The 17,439-nt window shown below is 42.7% G+C and overlaps 1 protein-coding gene across 4 annotated transcripts in view; it reads left to right on the top strand.

Annotated features, from left to right (window-relative positions):
* Window positions 1-16,058, top strand: part of cap2 (cyclase associated actin cytoskeleton regulatory protein 2) — a 42,241-nt gene extending 26,183 nt beyond the window's left edge. For all 4 annotated transcript variants that reach the window (XM_035756241.2, XM_035756240.2, XM_035756242.2 and 1 more), the window contains exons 5-13: window positions 4,302-4,445; window positions 5,067-5,152; window positions 5,338-5,443; window positions 8,215-8,395; window positions 8,871-9,046; window positions 12,357-12,480; window positions 12,690-12,772; window positions 13,024-13,164; window positions 13,321-16,058. In XM_035756241.2, coding sequence (XP_035612134.1) covers window positions 4,302-4,445; window positions 5,067-5,152; window positions 5,338-5,443; window positions 8,215-8,395; window positions 8,871-9,046; window positions 12,357-12,480; window positions 12,690-12,772; window positions 13,024-13,164; window positions 13,321-13,404 — 1,125 coding nt within the window. In that variant the 3' untranslated portion in view covers window positions 13,405-16,058. The remainder of the gene's footprint in view (window positions 1-4,301; window positions 4,446-5,066; window positions 5,153-5,337; window positions 5,444-8,214; window positions 8,396-8,870; window positions 9,047-12,356; window positions 12,481-12,689; window positions 12,773-13,023; window positions 13,165-13,320) is intronic.
* The last annotated feature ends 1,381 nt before the right edge of the window (window positions 16,059-17,439 follow it).

Genomic DNA, 17,439 nt, shown 5'->3' with positions numbered 1-17,439 from the left:
CTGTAGAGAGCCTGTAGCCTATAGAGATACGGCAGCCTGTAGAGAGCCTGTAGAGAGCCTGTAGCCTATAGAGAGTCGGCAGCCTGTAGAGAGCCTGTAGAGAGCCTGTAGCCTATAGAGAGCCTGTAGAGAGCCTGTAGCCTATAGAGATACGGCAGCCTGTAGAGAGCCTGAGGCCTATAGAGATACGGCAGCCTGTAGCCTGTAGCCTATAGAGAGACGGCAGCCTGTAGACAGCCTGTAGCCTATAGAGATACGGCAGCCTGTAGAGAGCCTGTAGAGAGCCTGTAGCCTACAGAGAGACGGCAGCCTGTATAGAGCCTGTAGCCTATAGAGAGACGGCAGCCTGTAGAGAGCCTGTAGCCTGTAGAGAGCCTGTAGCCTATAGAGAGTCAGCAGCCTGTAGAGAGCCTGTAGAGAGCCTGTAGCCTGTAGAGAACCCGTAGAGAGTCTGTAGCCTGTAGTCTGTTAAGAGAGCCTGTAGCCTGTAGAGAGCCTGTAGCCTGTAGAGAGCCTGTAGAGAGCCTGTAGAGAGCCAGTAGAGAGCATGTAACCTGTATGGAGACTGTAGAGAGCCTGTAGCCTGTATGGAGACTGTGAAGAGCCTGTAGCCTGTATGGAGACTGTGGGGAGCCTGTAGCCTGTATGGAGACTGTGAAGAGCCTGTAGCCTGTATGGAGACTGTGAAGAGCCTGTAGAGAGCCTGTAACCTGTAGAGAGCCTGTAGTGCAGTGTTTCTCAAACTTGGTCCTGGGGACCCCAAGGGGTGCACGTTTATTTTTTTTGCCCGAGAACTACAAAGCTTGATGATTATTTGAATCAGCTGTCCCCAGGACCGAGATTGGGAATCCCTGCTGTAGAGAGACTCTTGTCGCTGTTCTCTGAGAATTTGGGTGACGATCCACAATGGCATTGGCAGAACTGACAATCCTCAAATTGGAGAGGCATTGATTTAGCCCCCCCAAAAATATATTGTTGTCAATCAATATACCCCAGAGAAATCTACTACAAAACCACACAGATACTGACTGTATGGACACATTTTCACATTTACATAGTTTTATATAAACCTAAATCATTGCCTCTGGTGGAAAAGAGATTGTGACCCTGTACAGCTCTCCCATAGGGACCCCAGAGCTGCTGGTAAAACCTCTGGTTTTTCTCTCCACGGCACTGGCCCGGGGTTGTGCTCCGTGGCTTTTTATGGGCATGTTCTATATTTGAGCCGCTCCGTGTATGGGTGGGTGTGTGTGTTTGAAGCTGGGTTCACCTGACCCCGTCACGGCCTATCACTCTGTCTGTGTGTGTGTGTGTGTGTGCGTGTGCGTGTGTGTGCCCACATAAAAAAAACTACAGTGTAGTAAACAGCAGGATACTATAGAAAACTATACTACACTCTAGTATCCCTCGATCACGTGTAGTACTTACTACAGAATTTTGTAGCATACTGTAGAATACTATACTACACACTGTACTATCCCTTGATCATGTGTTGTCCTTACTATATAACATTTTGTAGTATACTGTAGAATACTATACTGCACACTGTACTATCCCTTGATCATGTGTTGTCCTTACTATAACATTTTGTGGTATACTGTAGAATACTATACTGCACACTGTACTATCCCTTGATCATGTGTTGTCCTTACTATAACATTTTGTAGCATACTGTAGAATACTATACTACACACTGTACTATCCCTTGATCATGTGTTGTCCTTACTATATAACATTTTGTAGTATACTGTAGAATACTATACTGCACACTGTACTATCCCTTGATCATGTGTTGTCCTTACTATAACATTTTGTGGTATACTGTAGAATACTATACTGCACACTGTACTATCCCTTGATCATGTGTTGTCCTTACTATAACATTTTGTAGTATACTGTAGAATACTACATATATTAAATAGTACAGTATTATCTTGCAAAAAACACTAGTAAATACTACAATAATGTCTGCAAAAACACTACAGTAATTAGTAGAGTATATACTACAGTTTTTACTATAGTAATAGTACAGTATTTAATTTGCATATACTCCACCCATTGCTCCTGAATGGCGCAGGGTTCTTAGGCACTGCATCTCAGTGCAAGAGGCGTCACTACAGTCCCTGGTTCGATTCCAGGCTGTATCACATCCGGCCATGATTGGGAGTCCCATAGGGCAGCGCACAATTGGCCCAGCGTCATCCGGGTTTGGCCCGGGGTAGGCCGTCACATTGTAAATAAGAGTTTGTTCTTAACTGACTTGCCTAGTTAAATAAAGGTTAAATGAGGTTAACACATTCCCCTCTATTTGTGCCACCCATGAGTGAGAAACCAACATGCCAAGTATTGACCATATATTGTGTTCAGACTCCAGTCCTACCTACCTACAGGTTATGGACAATTTGGTCTTAGTATTTGCCCAGTAGGTTTCCTCAAGGAGGAAGCCCCACTTCTATGTCAAAGATAATAAAACAAAAAAGTACCACAGTAACTACTATAGTATATAAAACAGTAATATTACAGTATTTATACTATAGTCAACTTTAATACAGTATACTACAATCATGTCCACAAAAACACTACAGTGAATACTATAGTATGTAAATATAGTAATAGTACAGTATTTACATCATAGTATACTATAATATTTTTTCATATGGGTGTTTATCCCACAGTACAGCTGTCTTGCCTCGCCAGCCCTCTGCTCTGCTGCCAGGCTTTACCCTGTAAAATCCCAACATCATTTTTTTCTTTATTACTTTCACTGGGAACGTTGATATCATGTTTGCATTATAGTGCAGAGCCTGGCATGTCTGTGAATGTCAGCATATGGGATGCCAAGCCATGGTATCAGATATTGTACGCTGATATGATACAGATCAAATAGCTTGATCGTACTCTTTAGGTAGCCTGTCAGGTAGAAGCGTTGGGCCAGACAAGGGAGAGAGATCTCTAGCCTCAGAGATATGTACAACTGACAGACGAATCATCACAAGGCCCGGGAGGTTTTCCTGACCACATGATTTGACCCAGCTCTGTTGACCGCCTGGGCTTTATCATCATCACAGATGTATTGGAAAACTTCCTGAGCCTTATCATCACATTTCATGTAGAAGTGGTTTTCTTTTTAGAATCCTTTAGCAAGTTCTTTTCCATGGGATCTGTAGATAGTGAAACTAAAAAGTCAGTCGACGTTGGTCCTACCTATGAAAGGACTGTCTATTTCAGGTTATGAAAATCATGTGCGTCTGATTTGGGCAAGAATTTGTTCAAAAAAGGGTTCTCTCTCTTTGCCTCTCCCTCTGACACACGAGATAGACAGTCCTTTCATACGAAAGTCGACTGACTTTTTACTCTCAGTCTCTCCAGATCCCATTGAACAGTCTTATTAAAGGATGCGGTGGAAAGGAGGATTATTTCATCCTCTCCACGCCTGTCAACGTTCCTTAGGAGGGGCTGTCTTTTAGTAGTTAACCCACTGATTGGATGACCTCATACACACTGGATTATGTACTTTATTATGTGTTTATTGTGACAACATATCAAAACCTTAAAGCATGTTCAATCAAAATACATTTTTGTAAGAGCAAATGTATCTATGTATACCCATAATGCAATTCAATTGGTTGCCTTAGCAACACAAGAATAATCACATCATTTCTCAAAAATAAAGCTAAATAAAGAAACAGAAATGATTATACTTGTTTATCTTTCCCACAGCATATCGACAAGGCAGGGAATATTTAGTTAAATTGTCATAGCAACATCAGTTTAGATACAGGTCAAAATAAGAGAACTGTACAGCAGTATTACTAGGGAAACAATGCATTCCTTTCCCCAGTGCCTTACAAGGCCAGAGGGATCTCCTAATGAACAGAGGAATGCTGGGAGGGGAGGGATGAAAGCGGGAAAGAAGGATGGAAGCAAGAAGGGATCTGGAAGTTCCTTTTGAAAATAGGGTCCTTCTAATAAAGTCCCAGTAGCCCAGTTCTAAACTGTCATTTACATCCAGCTGGCTTGCATGGCAGGTTGCTTGTGGGCAAGGCAATCCGTTATAACCAAGGTAGCAGAACTGGAGTAACTGGACCATTGAGAGTGGTGCTCTCAGACTATTGAATATGTGAGCTGCCAAGAGCATTATTACAGAGGAATTTATGGGTGTTGAGTTTTAACAGTCATTGATAAATGCTGTTTTTATATTGTCAGTTACGTATATATAAAAGACACCACCTGTGATATTGTTCAGTTTTTGTTGACAAGCATTTCTTTCCTCCATCTCCCCCCCTGTATCTCTCTCCCAGATGGAGCTGGCTGACCTGCTAAAGCCCATCTCAGAGAAGATCCACGAGATTCAGAACTTCCGGGAGCGTAACCGTGGCAGTAGCCAATTCAACCACCTATCAGCTGTCAGCGAGAGCATCCCAGCGCTGGGCTGGGTTGCTGTGGTGAGGAGAACTAACTGTTCACTTACTTATCTAACCTCCTCATCACCCATTCACTCACTCACTTTGGTGGCACATAGGGCAGCGACACAGGTCTCTATTTCTGACCATTTTGGACCATGCATCTTCTTCACTGTGTGTCTCCTTTTCCCTCTCATTTGTGTTTCTAAACTACCAGTAAAAGAACTGGTTCTGTTGAATGTTGGTATAATATCCATACCATTACATTCATCAAATCCCTTCCACTCAAGCTGCTTTGAGACTGAAATTGTGGTCTGGACTCTGTCAGAACAAGTCTACGGTTTGCCAGGGAGCCACTGTTTCACACGATTTGTGTCAAACCTGTTTGAACGCTCACGTCACCACATTCTCTTGAGTCTTTGCTCGACACTAGCCAAAGATGCATGTGTCCTATCCTTTGTGTGTGTGTGTGTATATGGCTTGTCTACTGTACAGTCACTGTGGTTTAATGCATTTCTGTCCAATAGGTGGTGAGTGACATAATAATATTCTCTCCATTTCTCTGTCCATATGTCATTGAATGCAGAGCAGAGCTGTCTGAATTTATATGGGGTCAGCATTGTTTTACAATTTTTTCCTCTGGTGTCTCCATCTCTCTTCCAGAGCCAGAAGCCAGTTCTCTATGTGAAGGAGATGAATGATGCTGCCATTTTCTACACTAACAGAGTTCTGAAAGACTATAAAGACTCGTGAGTATGGCTGCTGGTGGATTACATCAACTGTTGCTGATAAGCAACTCTGCAGATTATTGTTGCTCTATCTATATCTTTCTTCCTGATCTGTCTGTCCGTCTGTTTCTCTCTCTGTCTTCGTCCGTCTCTGTTTACATCTCACTAATTGTCATCCCCCTCTCCTCTTGTCCCTCTCTCTGTAGAGACAAGCGTCATGTGGAGTGGGTGAGGTCCTACCTGTCCATCTGGACTGAGCTCCAGGCCTTCATTAAACAGCATCACACAACAGGCCTGGTCTGGAGCAAGACTGTGAGTAGCTTTCATAACATCGTTACAAAACAGTGAAACAGCAGTGTAATTATATTTTCATAGTATTGAGTTGGGAGTGAGACAATAGAAAAACATCAGTCACGTAAAGACATATCATGAACAGTTACTATGTCTTTTTATTACAGACTGTAATTTACAGTGCTTCAGGACTACAATCCTCTAGCTAACGTCCAGTGGGGCATTCCCTCTACATTCCATTATCTATTGTATGTGTTACAGCAGCAAATAGCTCCTGATCCAACCTCCTCAACCCTGCCCTGAGCACTCAGCACTTCGACGTATGTTGGAGGAATAGGAACAAGGCCATGAGTTTTTCCCAACTGTGTAACCTGAGCAGGAAAAACTCCGGTCCCACTGCCTAACCTCTCAGAACTTTTATCTGACATTGGATAAATAGGACCAGGATTTTTCGTGGTCAGGTCACATGGTCAGAAAACACTCCTGGCCCTATATGGATGAACTATAACCCTGCTTTCCATACAGGTTTAAACAGACAGGAACAAGACTCAATGAATTACAGTTTGCCCCGAGACATAATAGTCTGATTATTATGGCATGTCCAATTGTTTTCATGTGCAGCAGAGCCTGACTGGTTTTCCGTTGCCATATTGCTGAAGCGGTTCATGTATTTCCTACATGGAGCCCATAGGGCAATGATCAAAAGTAGTGCACTATATAATATGGTGCCATTTAGGATGTACAGGAGTTCTCATGTTAATTACCACGCAGTGTATATTTCTATGTGTAGTAATGCAGGCAGGCAGTTGGTGGCGTAAGGACCAGCCTGTATGAACGACTTGGTCCCTGGTATTCTGGTGGCTGCTTTATGGTTCTCAATTGAGCAATTGTAGAGTCAAACCCCCTGTCCTGTCCCATCACACACACTTCTGTTTATAAAAGTTTGCTGGGAATTCATGCTCTTCTACAGATGTAGGATCTTAATTTGACCAGTTTCTCACAGCAGGAAAATAATCCTGCAGCAACTGGAAATTATTGTGTGGATTATAATTACTTAGTTGATCATTAATTAATGGACATTTTTGTAGATGTTGATACTAGTGAAGGTTGGTGGGAGGAGCTATAGGAGGACGGCTCATTGTAATGGTTGGAATGGAATTAATTTAACGATATCAAATCATATGGAAACCACATGTTTGACTCCATTCTCTTTATTCCATTCCAGCCATTACAATGAGCCTGTCCTCCTATAGCTCCTCTCACCAGGCTCCACTAGTTGATACATTTTTTGTTAGGGTAAATCAAGTCTGAAATTTCCTGCAACCACAGGGTGATCAAATTAAGATCCTACATTATTTCTCTTCCCCTCCTCTCTGAAAAGAAAGTCCAACTGTAGGGCAGGTTTCCAGTCAGAAATCATATCCCTGCTTCCAGTGGAAGTGAAGCGTTTATTTGTTTGGCTTTTTACGTGATAATAAAACTAAAAGTAAAACTCCTTAAACTTCACATTTAGTCTCTAAAATGTAAAGAGTTTTGAACTCGGGTCAAGGCCACTGTCTTTTTTTCAGTGATCCTGTGGTCCTTTGAGGGACACAGGCTGCCACACAATTTGTGTGTGTGTGTGTGTGTGTGTGTGTGTGTGTGTGTGTGTGTGTGTGTGTGTGTGTGTGTGTGTGTGTGTGTGTGTGTGTGTGTGTGTGTGTGTGTGTGTGTGTGTGTGTGGAGTGAAACCCGAGAGCATGCAGTGGCTGTATGTCAGCTGTTCCTCCTGCCATTAGGTGTCAGGGTTGTGTGTGTGGGGAGAGGACAGGTGGTCCTCAGGGTGGACTTTAATGGAGGTTTTCTTCAAAAAAGAAAGACCCAACAAAAGCTCTGTGTCTCAGGCCCTACACACCTGCTTCAACACACCCCACGGCGTAACTTAAACTACTGGGCTTTTCTCCTAACTCTAATCTGGCGGCTGCTGTTCAGAAGGGCAGGCACACATGCACACATGCACACACTCTCACACACATATACACACACACACAGCTCTGACTTAATTTCATTGCACTCAGCTCTAATTCTTGGGCATATGTACAGCTGTTGTGGCTTGTTTGAGCATTGAAGGTGGACCATGTGTAACTATCCGCGGCAGCTGTGCAGTCTGCAGTCAGACCCCGACAGACCGACACAGAAAGAGACAGAGAGACTGTCTGCTTGTCTTTACTGGAGTTGGCAGGCAGGTGGCTTTAAATTAATCTGTTCATTAGCTTGGTAAGTAAGGTTTTCAGTGAGAAAAAAGGCATCTATAGTAGAGCAGCAGGACTTAGGCCAGGATTCAATCCAACCCGCCTTAGAACTGTGTTATAGCACACCTGACATTTAAAGGAAATCTCTGATTGACCCAGCATATGCAGCGTTTACCGTGAATGTAATATCTGCGAACATTGTATTTAAAATCTGCATTGTCGGATTGAATCCCAGCCTCAGTCAGAGAATTTAGATCTGCACTTGATCATCATATGCATATTAAGAACAGCCCCCTGACACAGCTCCACTTTAGATACGATTCCTATTGGCCAGGGTTGGACAACTATGGTCCTGGAGAGCCACAGGGACAAGGTGTGAAGGCTTTTGTTTTAACCCAGCTCTTGGCTTTGGCACCTCTGCTATAAGAAACCAGTTGAATATAAATATTTGTCCTATACTCCACCTGCTGGCCAGGGGAAGAAGTACAACTGTATTTCCAGAACCCTTCTCACCATCATCTTGTCTTGATTCACAGTAACATCTCTCTCTCTCTCCCACAGGGTCCCATTGCGCCTCCCTCTCTGTTCACCCCTGCCCCTGGTTGTCCCTGCCCCCCTCCACCACCTCCACCCCCTGGACCCCCACCAGTCTTCACAGGCGAACCGCCCCAGGCCGACAGCACCACGGCCCAGCATTCAGCTCTCTTCGCCCAGCTGAATCAAGGAGAAGCCATCACTAAAGGTAGCCAAGCCACCGTCACCCAGGGGTTGAAGAGCTCTGATCCAACTGCAGAAGGGGGAGAGAGGGAGGGAGGGAAAAGAAGGAGGAGGAGAAACAGAAGAAGAAAGGGAGGGAGAGTTGAAGAGGGAGGATGTGGGTTGAATCAACAGTTACAGAGTCCTGAGAGCACCACTGCCCAGCACTCAGCCCTGTTCGCCCAGCTGAACCAGGGAGCTGACATCACTAAAGGTAGCCAAGACAGGAGAGAAGACGAGGAAGAGGAGGAGAAACAGAAGTATAAAGAGAGGGAGAATTGAAGAGAGTTGCTGTGTTTTGAGGACATAGAAATAGTCATTATATTTCTATGGTGTTTATTAATCAGTTAGGGTAAAATTTGTTTGATTTTGAGATCATACATTTTATTATAGATTTTTGTACTAAAACAATAACTTCTAAACAAGTGAATAAAAGTAAGTACCCTCTCTCTGTCCACTAGCATTAAAGCACATCTCAAAGGACCAGATGACCCATAAGAACCCCTCCCTTCGCACCCAGGGAGGAGAGCATCATGCCTCCTCACCAAAGAGCCGAAACCCCGGAGGCTCCTCCAACAGAGCGCCTCCCCAGAAACGACCCCCCCTGCTGGAGCTGGAGGGGAAGAAATGGAGGGTGGTACGTTACCTATTATTTTGCTTTGCATGCCAGGCTTCTAATTTGTCCTATTATCTACACTCAGGGTTGGGTAGGTTACCTTGTAAATGTAATCCGTTAGTTACCTGTCCAAAATTGTAATCCGTAATGTAACTTTTGTATTCCCTAAACTCTGATTACATTCAGTTACGTTTAAATGACTTTCCCCTTAAGAGACGTTAGAAGAAGACAAAAAGGTATGTTACCAACAGAATGACATCTATTGCAGGATAAATCCGTGTTAAAGTTTACATAGCTGGCCATAAATTAATGTTACATTTTGCTTTATGGGTTGGTTATGTAGGCTTCTTCTAATCCATATACTTTCTACTACATTTAATAATATGGTTAAATTATATCTTTACATTAAAATCCGAAGTCTATTAGAATTCCAGTCATTCCAATAAATGTTATACCCCTTGATCTTCAAGAACAAGATTTGGAATTATGGAAGTATAGATTATCCAAATTGTTTTACCTGAGCATGACCCCAAAACTAAGGACTTATTAGCCAGCCCTACTCTGTTGTTTATGATTTTGTTGTCATGGAGGACTGATTGGGCTCATTTGATTCGAGTTGAAAAATAAATGCTGCGCTCATGTAATGGCCTGCTTTGAGAACTACTGAAAAGTGCTATTTACATGTGAAAAATGAATGCCATATGCTGCGTTTGCGATAGGCCTGTTGTTTAACTTTTTGTTGGTAACTAGTTGATATTTTGATAATATACAGCTGTTTAAAGGTCAAATCCACAGATTAAACAATAACAAAATGGCAACCTGCCTCTGTTTTGGTAAAAACATGGGCCTGGAGAAATGTAACCACTCTCAGATGAATAGACAGAGCTATTGATGCAAAGACTGACCATCCATGATATATACATGATTGTTTTAACCATGTTATGAGGCTATACAGGTTGTTACTCCAAAATGGGATGTAGCAACTACAGATTGCCACTTTTAAGTCTATCAAAAGTGTGCAAGTTTGAGCATGTGTCCATTAGGCCTATGAATTATTTATTTTTTATCAGCATGAATTACATTGAGCAATAAACCCCCCACTTTTATTCCATAGGCTGGGATCGGCACTATGCAGCTGTTGCAAGAGCACATTTTTCACTGGCTGTCCAATGGTTTCAAAAACAATGATTGATCGGCAGCTTAAACTTCTTGAATTCAACCATTATTGGGTTCAAATACACAGATTTGTGAACAACCACAAATAGATAAATAAGAGGGTAGCAGTGTTGTTCAAATCAATGCGCTATGTAGATATCAATAATAAGTGATATCAGTATCGCCCGTAGGTTATGTACCACTGCTGTCATCCTTATCTCCAAGCATTTATTCAAGTTGGATAATCTTTTGTTGCCGACAGCAGTCACACAATTGGAAGACCATAGCTTGGACTGTAGCCTACGAATGCCTATTCCTGCTCTTTTCCCACAATCCATCAAACACATTTGGTGTGTCATCATAGTGGTCTCTGACTTGTGGTCAGACTCGCTCAGGTGGAACAAAGTTAAACTTGCGCCTTTTTTCAATGCTGATTTGAATGCCTTTGAGAAAACAGAGAAGTGTCAAATATTTTTTTTCCCTCAAACATCCTTTCTGAATTTAAAAGGAATCCCAGAAGAAATCATCTAGTTTTTCAAAAGTATCTGTAATCTGATTACAATATTTTGGCGGGTAACATAACGGATCACAGTTACTGTTTTTTTTTGTAATCCCTTACATGTAATGGATTATATTACTCCCCAACCCTGTCTACTCTGAACAAAAATTTAAACATGCAACAATTTCAAAGATTTGACTGAGTTACAGTTCATATAAGGAAATCCGTCAATTGAAATAAATAAATAGTCCCTAATCTATGGATTTCACATGACTGGGAATACAGATATGCATCTGTAGGTCACATATATACCTTTAAAACAATGTAGGGATGCGACTCCTTTGCATAGAGTTGATCAGGCTGTTGTTTGTGGTCTGTGGAACATTGTCCCACTCCTTCAATGGCTGTATGAAGTTGCTGGATTTTGGCGGGAACTGGAACACACTGTCGTATAGGCCGATCCTGAGCATCCCAAATATGCTCAGTGGGTGACATGTCTGGTGAGTATGCAGGCATGATGAATGGCAAGACAATGGGCCTCAGGATCTCATTACGATATCTCTATGCATTCAAATTGCCATCGATAAAATGCAATTGTGTTCGTTGTCTATAGCTTATGCCTGCCCGCATCATAACCCCACCACCACCATGGGGCACTCTGTTCACAACGTTGACATCAGCAAACCGCTCAACGCCATACACGGTGGCTGCCATCTGCCTGGGATTCATCCTTGAAGAGCACACTTTCCAGCATGCCAGTGGCCATCAAAGGCGAGCATTTGCCCACTGAAGTCGGTTATGACGCCGAACTGCAGTCAGGCCAAGATCCTGGAGAGGACGATGAGCACTCAAATGAGCTTCCCTAAGTCAGTTTCTGACTGTTTGTGCAAACCCACTATTTCCTCAGATGTCTGGGTGGCTGGTCTCACACGATCCCGTAGGTGAAGAAGCCGGATGTGGAGGTCCTGGGCTGGCGTGGTTACACGTGGTCTGCGGTTGTGAGGGCGGCTGGACGTAGTGCCTAATTTTCTAAAATTACATTGGAGGCGACTTATAGTAGAGAAATGAACATTAAATTATCTGGCAACAGCTCTGGTGGACATTCCTGCAGTCAGCATGCCAAATGTATACTCCCTCAACTTGACCTCTGTGGCATTGTGTTGTGTGCCAAATTTGCACATTTTGGAGTGGCCTTTTATTGTCCCCAGCACAAGTTGCAACTGTGTAATGATCATGCTGTTTAATCAGCTTCTTGATATGCCACACCTCTCAGGTAGATGGATTATCTTGGCAAAGTAGAAATGCTCACTAACAAGGATGTAAACAAATTTGTGCCCATAATTCTTGAGAAATAAGCTTTATGTGAACATGAAACATATCTGGGAACTTTTATTTCAGCTCATGAAACATGGTACCAACTGTATACATGTTTTGTTTATATTTTTGTTCAGTATAAATGGAGGACATGGAGGCCCTTAATAATTTTTTCCCTAGTGATTCAGGTAAGTTTAGGTGTCTCACAGATTCAAAGACCAAGATTGCTGTTTGTGTGACTGTATTCTTTCAGAGGCGATTGTGATGTCTGGTGCTAAACCCAATGAGGCTATCCAAAAGTGAAGGGTCAAACATGAGATGGGTCAGATGGTCACAGGTCTTGTTTGTTGTTTCACCCCACAGGAGTACTTTGACCAGGCTCATGACCTGGTTATCGAGGAGCCAGAGCTGAGACAGGTGGCCTATGTCTTCGGCTGCAGCAACTCTACTTTACAGATAAAGGGAAAGATCAACTCCATCATTGTGGGTGAGTTCAACCATCCATTGTTTTATTTGTTATAGTTCTGTTATTAAGATTTGATTATGTATACGACAACGTCATTTGCAAAGGCATGGCCATATACTGCACAGTGGACAATTTATTTGTTGTCTTTGACAGCATCAATCCGGTATCTCTCTCTCTCTCTCTAAACCCTCACCGATTTCATGTTTTTCTGTGATGTTCACCTCTGACAGATAACTGTAAGAAGCTTGGTCTGGTGTTTGACAATGTTGTTGGCATTGTGGAAGTCATCAACTCTAAAGATATTAAGTTGCAGGTCAGCTCAAATTTCATACATGTTCTAGATATAACATATGGCATCTCTTTCCTCTCTGCGTCTGAAGTTCAACTCCAATGTACCTGCTGTGAAGCTATAGTAGATGTAAAGTACTGACACTTTTATTTTTATACGTTATGTTGGGCCATCATTTCTTCTGGTGAGGTTACGTGGTCAGGATAAATTCCAGTCTCGAGACTAGTTATAAGATAGATGAATCTGTGCTGATGCTCTGCCCTACATTTGTCCAGGTGATGGGTAGAGTTCCCACCATGTCTATCAACAAGACAGAGGGCTGCCAAGTCTACCTGAGTAAGGACGCTCTGGACTGTGAGATTATCAGCGCCAAGAGCTCTGAGATGAACATCCTGGTACCGCAGGACGATGACTATGTGAGTGTGTATGAAAGTGTGTGTGTGTGTGTGTGTGTGTGTGTGTGTGTGTGTGTGTGTGTGTGTGTGTGTGTGTGTGAGAGATGAGTATAAGTATGAGACTGAGTGAGAGTGTGGCTAAGTGTGGTTTTGTTTTAAACATTGTGTGTTTAACAGAGGGAGTTCCCAGTTCCTGAGCAGTTCAAGACGGTTTGGGATGGATCCAAACTGGTGACAGAACCCACAGAGATCGCTGGCTGATCGCTGGCTGATCGCTGATACTTCATCGTCCTCATCTCTCTCACACCCCCACTTATTCCTCTTCCTCTCCTCCCTTTTCCCTCTACGTCAAAGATTTCACAAACCCATATAGGCTGGCTATTACAAGTAATAAACCAGACACTGACAAACCAGACACTGTAACTGACTAGCTAGTAGTACTGTAGGTTAATTGTAGGTTAATTGTAAGCCTGGTTGTATCCATTAAGATGACTTGTTATTGTTTTTTCCTCTGCACTTTGAAATGGTAGATTGTTATGGAACTGTTTGTTCAGCTTATTGGTTGCACAGCACTCTCCTCCACAAAACTACTGTACTATCCACAGAATTATGGTAGGTCTACTATTTAAACACGCAGGCAGTATTTGTCAGGTTTCGCCATGTGTAGAACTAGTTAAACTTGCAAACTAGTTAATAAGTTGCATTCAAATTTGGAATAAAGAGGAAGTGTAGCCATTATGTTTCTGTTAAATCTGCTGGTGCAAAATAAGGTCATTCTTAAACTAAGTATCATACTTACATGTGTGTGTCATAGCAATAAAATGATGAGTACATATGGGTTCAATATAATTACATATGTTCAAATTAAAAGCAGAAAATGCAACCCTGATAAGACAAACTGTATTAAGATGCATTTTGGAGGTGCATTTTGATTGGAGAGAACCCTGAAATTTCAGTCCTCCTTAGCATTGTCATGTTGTTTTGTGCACTGTTGTGATTTTATCTGATTGATGTAGAAAGTATTGAAAAATGAGGTCAAGTGTTGACTGTTGATTTGTATGAGAAGGAGGATGAAGAGAATGTCCCACAGATGGAATTGAACAGCCAGTTGGAGTATGTTCCACAGGATGTCCTAGCATACACTGTTTTGGTTTGCTGTAATACTCTACTCAACTATTCACATCTAGCTGTTGAGTCAACGGTTGTAATCATGTTTATATTGCATGATAGATTTGTAAATGTATTTTTTATACTACACTGAACAAAAACATAAATGCAACATGCAACTATTTCAGTTCATATAAGGAAATCAGTCAATTGAAATAAATTCATTAGGCCCTAACTAACTGACTGGGAATACAGATATGCATCTGTTGGTCACAGATACCTTATTGTTTTAAAGGTAGGGGTGTGGATCAGAACACCAGTCAGTATCTGGTGGGACCACCTCATGCAGCGCGACACATGTCCTTCGCGTAGAGTTGAACAGGCTGTTGATTATGACTTGTGAAATTGCTGGATATTGGTGGGAACTGGAACACGCTGCCGTAGATGTCGATCCAGAGCATCCCACACGTGTTCAATGGGTGTCATGTCTGGTGAGTATGCAGGCAATGGAAGAACTGGGATATGTTCAGCTTCCAGGAATTGTGTACGGATCCTGGCGATATGGGGCCGTGTATTATCATGCTGAAACATAAGGTGATGGCGGCGGATGAATGGCATGACAATGGGCCTCAGGATCTCGTCACGGTATCTCTGTGCATTCAAATTGCTATCGATAAAATGCAATAGTGTTCATTGTCCGTAGCTTATGCCTGCCTGTATCATAACCCCACCGCCACCATGGGGCACTCTGTTCACAACATTGACATCAGCAAATCGCTCGCCCACACAACACCATTCACGTGGCCTGCGGTTGCGGGGCCGGTTGGATGTACTGCCAAATTCTCTAAAACAACGTTGGAGGCAACTTATGGTAGAGAAATGAACATGAAATTCTCTGGCAACAGCTCTGGTGGACATTTCTGCAGTCAGCATGCCAATGCACACTCCATCAACGTTTTTTTTATTTGACATCTGTGGCATTGTGTTATGTGACAAAACTGCACATTTTAGTGGCCTTTCACTGTCCCCTGCACAAGGAGCACTTGTGTAATGATCATGCTGTTTAATCAGATTCTTGATATGCCACACCTGTGAGATGGATGGATTATTTTGGCAAAGGAGAAATGCTCACTAACAGGGATGTAAACAAATGTGTGCACATTTGAGAGAAATAAGCTTTTTGTGCTTATGGGATGTTTCTGGGATCTTTTATTTCAGCTCATGAAACATGGGACCAACACTTTACATGTTGCATTTATATTTTTGTTCAGTGTATATTACATTGATAGCAGACTAGATGTCAGTATTACTCAAGCAAATGCAATTGTCATAGTGAAATAGAAGGTAAAAAATGTAAAGGATGACAATAGCGAGAGTTTAATTGCATTTGATATCTAGTTTGTAAGATATAACTTGCTTATCTCTTGTTCATGTGCCTAACCCAAATATATATATGGTTGTAGCATCACCACCAATAGATTGTTCTAATATTACCAGCTCTGTATTTGTAAGCCTTAATATGCGTAGATACAAATCAACATAGAGAGAAATGTTTGTTGTCATGTTCAATGCGCACGAAAGTCTTGTCTATATACCTGTTAGTCGGAATACCCTACTGTACCCTACTGTAAAACATTTTTTTTCCATTTCTTTAATGCATTTTGTAGTGGGGCACATGCATTCAGTAGCACCATCCTTTTGAGAGGAAATACACCAGTAGTGCTTGTCACATGTTCTAATTCATACCCAGCAGTGGATTTAGTGTATGTAAATGTCTATCGTTTTTCAAAATTAAATCTCAACTTTAATGCTTGTGTGATGTATTTTGATATTGGCTTGGACTTGATAATCAATTTTTTTTGTGGTACATTTTATTCAGTGCCATAAATATGGAAAAGAGCAATAATGTTGAGAGAATTTAAACTGGAAACATAATAAATGTTCCAGTGGAGACCATGACAGCTCAAACAACAAGTGATTACATTCCAGCCATCAGGAACCTAAACCTACAACACACAAAACATCTAAACTGTTCATCATATCATTCATCTGTTTGCACTAGCATACATTCAAATACATGCATATACATTGTTAGTGTTTGCTAAACTGTGTTTCCCTGGGAGCATCTCCCTCTTCCTGCAGGGTTTTATCAGCAGCACATCTACTGTCTCTACCACTAGCTAATACCTTAGTCTGGTCCTTTAGTGGGCTCCTTGATCATAAAGCACATTGAGCAATCACCCAGAGGCCCTCCGAGTCCTGAGTGGACAGCATGGCAAGAGTGTCTCCCTCAGTCTCCTTCAATGGTTGTTCTGGAATATGTTTCATGGGCTGTTCTAAAACATGCTTCCATGGTAATGGGCTACTTGGTCCTGTCGATCGATGAGTGTGAACAGGGCTGAGAGGAGACATTGATGGTGACGAGACGTTCCCTGTTCTTTCTCCCTCCTGTGACATCAGAGATGGTACATGCCTTCCCTGGGTGGAGGTTCTATCCTGTAGACCCTGCCGAGCCCTGAATCCCACCTCCCTCTGCATGCTCTCCGGGAAAGCAGTGCCTGAATCACTGGCCTGCCCCACTCCAACAGGGAGTTCCTGGTTTTGTCAGAACACACTACAATTCAGAAGCTGGATAATTTAGATCTTGACGATACTGTGGGCTGCTACAGTCACTTAAAGGGCCCTCCTGACTGCAGGTTCCCAGACAGCCTTCTCTTTTTGTCTTGTTCCATCATCTCCTCAGATTAATGGTCCATGTTTAGATGGGGCATATGCTCTTCTCCTGAAGCTCTGCCTGTCCCACTCACAGCCTGCTCCCTCAGCACTCTTTTGTAGGGTGGTGGGTTGGGCTCCTTTACTCTGTGCCCGACTCTGAACCCCCTGCACGTTTCCATTTGGTCCCACTCCCAATGTTAACATGTCTGGGGGATGTTGAGGCACATCTGGTGGAAGTGGAAGGTGTGGGGAGCCATACTTGCTTCTGTAGGTGGTATCCCCCTTCCCAGAGTACAAAGAAACTTGCCGTGATCCTGTCGTTCTCTGCAAACATTAAAGCAGTGACTTGCTCCTGCAGGTTCATGCTCTACATCGGTAGTGTACGACCCTACCTCACACAGGAAGCGGCACAGGTCCTAATCCAGGGACTTGTCATCTCCCGTCTGGACTACTGCAACTCGCTGTTGGCTGGGC

This window comes from Oncorhynchus keta, chromosome 19 (genome assembly GCF_023373465.1).
Source record: "Oncorhynchus keta strain PuntledgeMale-10-30-2019 chromosome 19, Oket_V2, whole genome shotgun sequence".
Lineage (NCBI taxonomy): Eukaryota > Metazoa > Chordata > Actinopteri > Salmoniformes > Salmonidae > Oncorhynchus > Oncorhynchus keta.
This window is presented reverse-complemented; position numbering and strand designations above follow the sequence as displayed.